This window comes from Etheostoma spectabile, chromosome 5 (assembly GCF_008692095.1).
Source record: "Etheostoma spectabile isolate EspeVRDwgs_2016 chromosome 5, UIUC_Espe_1.0, whole genome shotgun sequence".
NCBI classification, from domain to species: Eukaryota; Metazoa; Chordata; class Actinopteri; order Perciformes; family Percidae; genus Etheostoma; species Etheostoma spectabile.
Genome location: NC_045737.1, coordinates 2,099,210 through 2,111,295, shown reverse-complemented (window position 1 = coordinate 2,111,295; position 12,086 = coordinate 2,099,210). Strand labels below are relative to the sequence as shown.

At 39.1% G+C, this 12,086-nt stretch overlaps 1 protein-coding gene across 2 annotated transcripts in view; it reads left to right on the top strand.

Moving 5' to 3' along the window:
* Positions 1-12,086, top strand: part of unc5db (unc-5 netrin receptor Db) — a 265,211-nt gene that overhangs the window by 238,116 nt on the left and 15,009 nt on the right. For both annotated transcript variants that reach the window (XM_032515156.1, XM_032515155.1), the window contains one exon: positions 6,307-6,456. In XM_032515156.1, coding sequence (XP_032371047.1) covers positions 6,307-6,456 — 150 coding nt within the window. The remainder of the gene's footprint in view (positions 1-6,306; positions 6,457-12,086) is intronic.

Here is a 12,086-nt window from a genome sequence, read left to right as displayed (position 1 = left end):
TTTTAATTCTAAAGAGGATGTGGCCAGTAATAATGGCTTAAGTAGCAGATACTTTCATTTTGTGGTGCTCACAGCTGAAAAAAATTACTTCTAGTAAATTCAACATGTTCTTCCAGAAAGTGCCCTCATTAGCCTAGATAATCTTATTAGTACACATTTTCCCTTTAGTCATTTCTACTCTATTCGGAAGTGTCAGGGTAAAACAGGCGGACACAAATGCACGACTCAGGACTCACGATAGACAGATAAGTTCAGTTTATTGTTTTTAGAACAATTAGGCAAAAACAGTATAAAAATCAGCAGGCAAAAATCTTTGTCAGGATGGACACAAATGGTCACGAAAACACTGGGAACAAACAAACTGGAAATAACGCTGGAAAGTGGGTCACACAAGGTTCTTTAACAATCTGGCACAGGACAGTGGATCTGGTGACACCATATATGAGAGAACACAGGTGATGATAATGATACAGGCACAGGTGATATGAATAGGGGGCAGAAGGGTAATCACAGAGGCGGGAAGGCAGACAAAGACAGGAAGACAAGTGACCAGGACTGTAAACAAACAGCGGATGTCAGAATAAAACAGGAAGTCCAGAACAACAAAAAACAAAATAACAGTGAAGCGGGACTGACCATGACAAAGAAGTACACTGAACAAAATTATAAAAGCAACACTTTTTTTTTTGCCCACATTTTTTATTAGCTGAACTCAAAGATCTAAGACGTTTTTATGTACACAAAAGACTTATTTCTCTCAAATATCTTTCTTAATCTGTGTTAGTGAGCAATTCCCCTTTGAGGCGGATGGATTATCTCTGCAAAGGAGAAGTGCTCACTAACACAGATATAGACAGATTTGTGAACAATATTTGAGAGAAATAAGCCCTTTGTTTAGTTTTAGGTCTTTGAGTTCAGCTCATGAAAAATGGGGGCAAAAACGAAAGTGTTGTGTTTATAATTTTGTTCAGAATATATATTGTAGGTCATGGCCTAGATTCAAGCTGAACATCTTGTGTGAATGTGTTTTTAGCCTGGGCTGTCTGAGGCAGCAGGGACCTCAGCATGTGCTCTCTACCGGTTGAACCATGTGAGTGATTGCAGACTCATTGCCACTGCTACTAAAAACAATAGTGCAGAGATGATATTGGGGACTGTAACAGCCCTCTTCCAGAGGTTTTATTAGACTAAGATAAAGGCTGCCATACTATAATCACTACCATTCAAATGTTAACCAATCATTCTTTTTTTATTTTGTTAGACTCGATCATACTTCAGCAACCTATTGGGTTTTTAAGCATTGGTATCTCATCAGAGAACATCAGGGAAATCAAGCTTCCCCTCCTCTCTAGAGAGACTAGACTAACAGAAGAGCTGAGCCAAGCTGAACAGAGCACCGCAAGCCTTGTGACTAGCTCTGCCTCCTGACTGCCTTTCTGTCATGTTGCAGCCGTCAGCAGCAGCTGGCTTTACAATGCATTTTGGTTTTGGTTTATGAATTTCCAGCCTGGCGAGCAGATGCCAGACTTTTGCGCATCCCGTGGGCTCCTGTCTGTTAGAAGCACATCTCTTCTGTGTGTTTTCCAAGCTTGGGCACAATCACAGACTGGATTGTGGATCAACAGGAAGCCTGATGCAACACAAACACTCATAAAGAGGGAGACATTTTCTTCAGCTGAGACCAAGGAGAGCTTATGATTGTTCTATGATATTTCACAATGCTGCTGATTCTTTTAAAATAGGTCCTCTTCAACATGTCATATTTCCTGAAAAATAATATCCAAATGGATGCACTTTTTAAGGATCTCATTGTTGTCACGTTTATAAATTACCAGATACACATTCAGTTTAAGTAAATTTCTTAAAATCACCCCAAAGTGTGTGATTTGTTTGTGTCAGTGAGACAAAGACAGGGAATGTCTTGTTGCGTGAATGGGCCTAGGTACTGTAATTCTCCTCCACCAGTCCTTTTCTAAGGTCAAAGTATTCAGTATAGGAGACAAAATTGATACAAGCTTTCTACCTGAAAATACCACCCATATTAGTATTCTGCTGGCGGACATTGTCTTCCACTGTGAATACTACCACTGTTCAACCACTGTTGTACCATACTGTTCACCTCAACCTTTAGCTTTTAGCCTTGGCAAAAGATCATTTCTACAATGTCCCAAATTCTGGCATCATCAACAAAATTCTAAACACGTTTTTCACCACATTTTGTGATTCAACTGTTCTCTCTGGTGGATTTCTCATTTTGACATTGACTTAGCTTTAAAGACACAATGTGCCATGTGTCAAGAAGATCAGGAATGTTTACAGTTTACAGAAACCTGTTTTAACTTGCATTTTTGGAAATATGTTAGGTCCATAGGTACTGTCTGTGTTTGTGTTATGTCGTAAAAGTGAAAATGAACTGCTACCTCCTCTGTCAGCTCTAGCCGCTGAAAAGAAATAAGCGGAGAAATCAGGCTAATTACGAAAGCTGGTCAGTCTGATGTCATGTTGCCTGAGCTCATTACTATTCATGAGCTCGCCCAGTTGCGCTGGGTAAAGCCCCTGACCAACCAGATGGCCGACCCTCGGCAGAAAAGGCATTCAAAGCCAGACTGTCATGGGGGTTTGTTCAAAATACAATCACATATTTCTTTATATTTTACTCACTGAAATGTGTTTCCGAAAAAATTTTAAGTGAACAATAACCCATGCAGTTGCTGAATAATTTATAATTTAATAATTTTTACTGATCCCCAGTGGGGGGATTACAATTTACACTCTGTTTTGTTAGTAGTCACTACACACAGACCTGAATAGCCAATCAGAGTCAAGCAGCTTAGCTCATAAATACTAATGAGAACTGGCACAAATTGAGCTGAGTCTTCCTGCAGGCTTTCTATACCACACAGGAATGGCTTGAAACAATGTAACCAAGGCATTTTTTCCACAAAAAATATTGTAGAACTTCAGACATTACCACAAAGTAAAGTAATACATAGTAATACGTGTGGCAGGGCACCTTTAAAAAATAGCAACTTGATAGCTTCAAACTTCAAATGAGTTAAAACATGTCAACATCATACAAGCTAGCTTCATGTGAGGTTATATGGGAAAACCTAAGAAATACAGATAGGATAGGTACCTGGTTTCTGAAGCATTTTCCCTGCTGTAAATTCCCATTTTGAAATGTTATTTTACTGATATTTTAATTGTTCATTAACATAGAAACACTTGGGCCTCCTGGATGCATATATTTTCACATTCACACAGTTGCACACATTCATCCCTGGAAGCTGCCCAGTACAAGCACAGCCGGATGTGCTGGCCACTGAACAGCTCCACTGGAACGTTTTTGAGGTCAAGGGCCTCAAACTGTTAAAATGTGCAGACTAAACAGTAAACAATCTGCCATTACTGCAGCGGCATCCCAATTATAAACCTTCCCCAAAACACTGTATTATATGTGGAGGAATTTACTTTAACTTATCTTTAACTCCTTTTGAGTAGTTTTTTGTTAAGATATACGTCTGGAAGATCCTAACATAGTAATCAAAATGCCATTAAAATGAAGGTAGTAAAACTGAATGTTCTCAACCAAAACAGCTAGAAATCATTTTACCTGCTAATCACCCAAACCACACTTACTGTATTGGGCGGTGCTGTAATCAGCTGCTCAAAACCATAAACTTTAACTTCTAAAAAAAAACATAAATTGCAAAATCCGAAAGTCTCTGCACCATTAAACTTTACTTCAGTTTGCAGCTGAAGATGAGTGGCCTGCCACCATAGGGCCATTGGTGAGCCATAAAGTCGTTGTCACTGTGACAACCCATATATCTTTTGCTAGAAGGGTACTTTCTTTCTTTTTCCTGGCTGGAATTATAAATTATTTATGTAATGATAATGTAATATGATAATGTAGATTGCAAGTAATGTCGTTGGGGGTTGGTAATGTGATTTTCAAATTTTCTATTTTCAAAAGTCTGTGTACTATAAAACCAATTTAACTATATTTTGAATATTAAGGAATATTTTCCACATGAACACAGGCTACCTTCATCTGCCAAAGAGGACAATTTTACATGCAATCACATTAAAGCTGGTAATTGGATTTTTATTACATGAAATGCATTTGGGGAGTAGTTCACAACTCTCCTTAAATTTGACTTTACTTCGGAACTTTTATCCAACCAAATAATTTCTTATTGTAAATGTGCTGTATTTATATAGCGCTTTTCTAGTCTTAACGGCTACTCAAAGCGCTTTTACATCATTCATTCACCATTCCCACATTGTGGCTGAGGCTGCCGTACAAGGTGCCACCTGCTCATCAGATAAACACTCACACTCCGATGCGCAGCATCGGGGGCAACTCGGGGTTCAGTGTCTTGCCCAAGGACACTCCGACATGGGACTGCACCAACCTTCCGATTGGCAGGCAACCGCTCCACCACTGAGCCACAGCCGCCCCCTTATTCAGTTGCTCATCTGTTGTACTGATGATCCAATCAAAAGACTCTCATGTCCATCCAAGTCTATATTTGTTATGTCATAATGAAACAGTTTACATGTATACAGAAACATACAAGATGGTAAATACTTTACATGTAAAAAGATTTAATCATGCTAAACATACCCAACTTTAATAAGCTATTTTTCCAACTGCTATAAATAATACAATAATAAATATGAACCAAAATCTACCTTTTATTTCAAAAAGTTTTTAAGAAGGCGTTGTGAAGTTAACGTGACAGCTTCTTCTGTCTGGCTGCTGATTGGTCAACTGAACGTGCTGTTGCTCTCCCAGGTTCAGTGAACACTGTTAGTCCAGAGAGCTACAACCATATGAAAGAATATTTATAGAGTAAAAAAGTGTTAAGCATATTTGGTGATATGAGTAGCAAAGTCATGTTAACATGCTTACGTAATGACATCTTATTAGAATATGGGTCTGCATTCACAGGAAAACACTATTGAGAGCAGCATGTGCGCTGAATAAACGGTCAGTTCCCGGACCAAAGAGACGATGGCGGTCTGTTATTTTTCTCCCGTGAATATAGGTTTGGTGACTGTTGTATCGATATACTGCTGCAGGAATGTCTAACGCTACAAGAGGTCTGCCCAAAAAGTTGCTATAGGGCTCTTAAAAGTCCTAAATTTAAGGTGGCACAATCTAAAATTGTCCATGCAGAAGATTAATTTTTTTTAACTTTTGGAACCCTGGACTCCCAAAATAACTCCACCAACCTCTGTTTGGATTTCTCATTCTTGGCTGAAATTGCAACACTCCCATATCTGTAAATAATGATCTAGACACATCAATCGTGTGTGATGTGTCTAACAGCAGATCAGCAACAATCACAGCTACAGAAAACTTAAATCATGACATCTTGGCAGCTTCAAATGAGTTCAAATGAAGTAACGCTATCACAGATCCAAGCTAGCAACATGCTATATAGGAAAACCATAGAAATTCAGCGTCATCGAGCTACTTAGTGTTAAACCATTTCAAACAACAGCGGCAGATGGCATAGAGGAACGTCATTATTCAGGTTGCCTGTTGCTACATTTGTTTTTTATATAAATGTCTTTCATGTGCATTTTGCCAACAGTTAATTGTTTTCACACCTACAGCAATATCATAACCACCAGCATGCTTTCCTGCAAACACATGCGTAAAGGTGTATACACACACTTAACCATGCACACACACAGGCACATGTTAAACCAAGCTGTTGCAAGCACAGACACTTAGTCAGAATAAATCAGCGTGGCCTGGCACTAGTCACAGCTCTATTTCCTGTCTTTCCCTTTGTGATTGAGATGGCTAAGGATATACGGGCCAGACACAGAACCATCCCACCGGGACACTGAACAATGATGATAGATGAATACCTGCTAGCGACAATCAAAGTGCTCTTTCATCATCACAAATTCAATTTGGGAGATGGACGTTTGCCCCCCTGACACACGCGTTTCCACAGCATTAAAGTCAAGCTTCAATCTGTCATGTTGAGGCTGCAGATGTGATGCTAATGTGAGCACCAGTTGTATGAGTTGTTCAGTGGAGACATGACGTCACTTCTTTTGCCGCCTGTTTTTGTGTTAATATTTGTAATGAGTTAATTAGTGGAAGTGACAGAGGAAAGAATTTGGAACTCTTGCATTCATTCATTTTTCCCCTCATTTTTTGTTTTCTTCTATATTATCTTTGTCTCTTATCCCCTTTTTCTCTCTGACCCTTTTCCTTCCATTCTCTCCTATTTACTTATTATGCTGTCCCTGTTCCTTTCCTTTTCCTTTCTTCTCCAGGGAGTGGTGGCTGCAGAGAAGACCAGAGGTGGTCAGCTCCTCGAGGAGCCAAAGATGTTGCCTTTCCAAGCGAACACCTTCAGCCTCCAGGTGTCCATCCAAGATGTTCCCCAGTTCCTGTGGAGCATCAAACCCTTTACCACATGTCAGGTAACCCTGGCAGTAACCAACAAGATATTAAATGAAAAGAGATCCAATACCAAAGTGTTAATTTGCAAGATCCTGTTTTTGATGCTAAGAGGTCATAACTATGGTGTGTGTCTTGCTTCTCCCATGGGTCAGCTATCGAACAAATGATGTGAATGGTGCTGTGTTGTGTTAGTTAGAGATTCTCTTGTACTTTATGTATTGTAGGTATTTTTCTTTAACTTTAAAATAGTACCATAATTCTTAATTTAATTTCCACACACAGTTCAACTTTGTTCTTCCAACGCAGTATACCATCACTTTTCAGTACATTAACAGGCAGTGTACTTTCTTTAATAAATTATTAAAAACAGACATAATTTTCTGTAAAATAATCAAATTAAGATTGTTTTCAACTAATAAAGGGCAATAATCGTCTTGGTTTCTGATAAATTATCAAGTCTGCATTTATAAATATAATGTGGTTGTTAGTATGGTCTTTTTCATTTGAAAAAAAACATAAATCTATCATTGGGCTACTTCCACATTCAATTTTAATTATTTATTTTACAAATAACTGATTCAGCAGTAGATTGTTAGGAGACCGAGGAGCCAAAATATTCTACGCTGTGGCGAACACTTTCAGAAAGAGTGTCAAAGTGTCCTATGATATAGCATTTCCAGGTTCCTAAAGAATATGTTTACATGCTCTCATGTTAAAAAAACAAACATTTTCTCATAGTTGGCCATGGCTGCTGCACCTGTATACGTTAGGCTGACATATGCGGGTACTTTGCTAAACAGACGATCCCATAAAAGTCAATGCAATGCCATTTGTTATTAACTGTTCGATCTATGGGCTAAGATTTAGTTAGTTATCCATCAGTAGTAACTGTCCCCACTGCCAGCATCATTTACAACACTGACTGAGAATATTCACGTATCTTATGAGCCTCATAAATCAGTGTGAAGTGTCGATTAAACCGCTATGCAATAGATTTTTGGCATTTTCTTGTTACTCTCCTGATGTGACAGCGCGATTCTTTTCCTCAATGAAGCCAGTCTTGTCTATAGCCTGGAGCCAAACCCCGTCTATCAGGATCTATTTTAGGACACGGCAGGAGGACAAATCGGAAATCAAAAGTTTTTGTATGTATTGCTTGTGCAACTCAGTACTCAGCAACTTTTGGGCATAGTTATTAATTTAACGGTTAAAGTTTGGAGCAATGGTAAACTTCCACTGTTGTTTACTCTCTTCTTCAAGATGACATATTTTACCGCCGTTATCATGTATCTACTGTACTTAACAGTGAATATTAAAAGAATCTAGCAGCACTTTCTGATAAAGGCTTTTAAACCAAATACCACAAAACCGGAAATGTTTCAGGAGTAATGTGACCCGGAATTTGGGAGAATTTAACACTGGCAGTCAAGATTACGTATTTTACTGTTAATAAACACAGACAATTTGCGAAAAAACGCTGCAGTAGCTAAAAAAACCCACTCCAGTCATGCTTATCTGGAGCAAATGACTAATCATAGAAGGCCGGCTTAGAGTCTTAAAACACATAGCCGAGAGTAGAAAAATACTGTTGAAATCAGAGCGTTTAGAACAGTTGGAATTCTTAACATTTTAGCCCCCTGGGATTTCCCTAAAATACATTTACCTCATTATTTGAATTTTAGGACACGTTAAACATGAAAATCCATCACTATTACATTGTATATATGACAGAAAAAACGGAAAAGCATAAGCAAGATACTGAAAACCCCTAACTGCTCCCGACGTGTTGTAAAGCAAAGGCTTTAAGTTGTCTAAATGCAGTCCATTCACCAAATAGAACCAATCACAATATTTGTTTACAATACCTTCCGGGAAGAATACCCTTGCGTCACGTCCATACAATTTAGCAGCTTTAAAGCAAACAGCGGTGAGTTGTTTCAATTGTGCATATGTATACCTTTTGTCCAACTGAAATACATGTTTGATGATTTCATATCTCATTAATAACAACACTTTCACTAACGAGACATAATTCACCTTTTGGGCCTGTGACTTAAGAAAAAAATGACAGCTTGAGTTTACCCAAAACTACCCCATTGAAATCCCACCAGTGGACAGAGATATAACAACAACCACATGTTGATAAGTGTCATTGGCAATGCATAAGCCTGATTAGTGTAGTAAATATTAATAACAGTAAATATAAATAAATAATAGGCTCAATTTGAGCATTAAACATTCATACTGTATGTAATTAAAATACAAAAACATAATAAATAATAAAGGAAATGTGAAAGGTATCATAGAGGAAGATTAATATCTCTACAATCCACAGAAAGGGAAACGACAGTCAACGAGAGAGAGAGAGAGAGAGAGAGAGAGAGAGAGAGAGAGAGAGAGAGCTGCAAGCTGCAGACAGCTGTTTCTCCATGACTACCCCTGCTGACAGTTGAAAAAAATATTTAGCGCTCTGCTAGTGCCATGTTCTTATGTGAGTGCTATGAATGATGTGTTTTCTTTGATTTTGAAACAGTAGCCTTGTTGTTATTTAGCCTTGCTGAGGCTATTAGTACAAGCATTTTGTGAGAAAAAGGGGTGAGTGTCCAACAAGTTGCCACAGAAAATCTGACAAATGTTTATTATTCATAAAGGTCTCCTCTGTAACATAAAAGTACTAAGAAACCCAAGTAGTGGAAAGTATTTAAAATGCTGAAATTTGTGTTGCCAGTTTCCCAATACAGCCCGTGTTAAGGTGAGACACTACAGTAGGAAATATTTTAACTAAAAGATATCGTTGTGAAACTTCCCCAGTTGATTACTTGAGACAATAATTTTTTGTATTTCAAGTTTTCTGAACTTGTATGTTTAATTATGCAAATGAGGCATTGTCTAATTAAATATGTGCTGATTTGCATAAATAATGGTGTTTCAGTATTTTTCAACTTGAACTCTATTTTGCATGCATGGTGTCTAATGGCTTTTTTCCACTGCATGGTATCTACTCGACTCGCCTCAACTCTACTCGCCTTTTTTGGTTTTCCTTTACAAAAAAAAGTCCCTGGTACCGCTAAAAGGTACTTTTTTTAGTACCACCTCAGTCGAGGTTCCAAGCAAGCTAAGGCGATAGCAAAAGGTGACGTGAAAAACCTGCAGACTACTGATTGGTTGGAGAGAATCGTCACTATTTACTGCCTCATCATTGGTATTGACAAAGGGGGGTGTCCTGAACAAACCTGCCGTGTTTAAATAGTTTTGCTAGCGGATTTGTTTTGCGGCCTCCAGCTTCTTTTGAAACTAACTTGTCTTCTGGCTGTGCGACAGCCCCATGTCAGGAATCAAAAACAACACACCGTCGACGTTCTGTGTGCGTTAGGTCACGGCGGTTTCCTGCTATGACAACCAGCAGAGCCGAGTTGAGCAGGTACACTTAATAGAAAAATGCCATAAGTAACTAATGTGAACCAAAATTTAAAAATCTTTTGAAATCTGTGGTCCAGTATTGAGTGAGAATGCTGTAACCAGCAGCCACATATTGGGTTGCATTGGAAAATGCACACCGTCAGCTTGAGTCCACTAACAGTGCTGTTTTTACCACTGACAGGATCAGATTATTATTCAAAGTTTCAGACAAAATTAGGAAAAGGATCCCTACAGAGTAAGATCCTTTTTGTTTAACATTAAACAGCCCCAAAATCACCATCACCAAACCTACCAGACTCTATTTAAATCTGTCTGAAACTAAAATGAAAGTAACGTTCATCTGGTTTTTACTCACTTCATATTTGTGTTTGAGTGCATCATTTTGTGCTCTTCTAGTGTGCATCCTGCTGTCAGCCCACATTCAGAGAATTATAAAGACGTACGTGACTTGAGATTAATAGCTTTGTGTTTGTTTTGCTTGAAGGAGCATTAAAATGCAAACAGTATGAGATCAAATGCGCCGCAGTAGCCAGTGAATGCTGTTTTGTATCTGTTTTCATTTGCCGAACAGCTGAGCAGTGTCCCCGCTGTACGCTGTAATTGCTTAAAGATCTGAATGCAAGGCGAAAGCTCAGTTTCAAAGACACCCACCCTCTCCACGGCCTTATTTATGAGGGCCTCGGAATGGCAGACAGGCACCGCAAACCTGCTTTGGTGGATCAGAGCAGGTGTAGAATAATAGCCGAGCGTGGTGCCATACATCAAGTCAGCTTTTAGTGCTAAAGAGCATCCAAGCTTTCTATGTCCATCACCTCCCCCTCCCCCTCCCCCTTCCCCCATCGCTCCCAGACTCCATTATCTGCTGCTATGAGCCGCACTGTTCCTCACTAAGAATCGTTTGCAGGTCACTTTTGAAAAGGTAGAGACGGAGTCTAGCAGAGGTCACGGACGTTTACCCACAGATGTGCCCAACCTCTTGAAATTAATTATATATCAAAGGCAGTCTTTTCCCTGTTTCCTGTATTCCCACATACTGTAAATAGCTTACAGTACCTAGCCCGAAAGCGTTTTTTTAGTGAGTTACTGTACTGTAGTACTGTAGGTACAGTACTGAGTACTGTAAGGGAGCTGTACTGTATGTGTAGATGGATAACAATAGTTAGTTTCAAATCAATTACAATTCAATTTTATTTATAGTATCAAATCATGACAAGAGTTATCTCAAGACACTTTACAGATAGTAACAGATAGATAGATCTATCTAATCAAAACTCCCAGTTTAGGTGATGCACGTTGGCAATAATAGTCACAACAAAGCTAATGGAGCTGACTACAAATAGTAGTTTTAGTAGTTCATGGCACAGCAGAGCATAGCAGGGTGCAACAGGACATAGCAGGGCGCGGAGCAGGTCCACCGGGACAGCTGAAACACTGATTTAGGTGCCACCCAAATCCAAGGAAACATGCTGGGCAAAAAAAAACATAAAAACATAACGACTCCAGGAAATAAGCACCCCAGAGCGAAATTAGTAACAAACATTTCTGGGATATGGATGCACACAGATGGAAAGAGAGAGGAGAGAGAAGTTCAGTGTATCAAAGGAAGTCCCCCAGCAGTCTAAAACTATAACAGCATAATTAAGAGAGACAGGGTAAATAGAGGAGCCTCGTCGGGCTGTACTGCCCTGCCTCTCTCTAGTTTGATTATATCATTGATTGTATGGTAGATTAATCTGACAACTATAAAGAGAAGCAGAGAAGAGAAGGGGTGTTGCGTCTGCAAACATACACCCTCCCTGACTGGTCTGGCTAAACGCTGCAACTCCTAACTCCCTAAATATAAGCTTTTTCAAAGAGGAGAGTTTTAAGTTTACTCTTAAATGTGACAGTGTCTGCCCCCCAAACCCAGACTGGAAGCTGATTCCACAGGAGAGGAGCCTGATAGCTGAAGGCTCTAACTCCCATTCTACTTTTAGCAACTCTAGGAGCCACAAATAACTCTGAATTCTGGGAGCATAGTGCTCTAGTGGGACAATAAGGTACTCTGAGCTCTTCAAGATATGATGGTGCTTGAACATTTAGAGCTATGTAGGTCAATTTTAAATTCAATCCTGGATTTTAAAGGAAGCCAATGCAGAAAAGCTAATACAGGAGAAACATGATCTCTTTTCTTAGTTCTTGTCAGAAGACACACTGTAGCATTCTGGATAAGATGGAGAGTCTTAAGGGT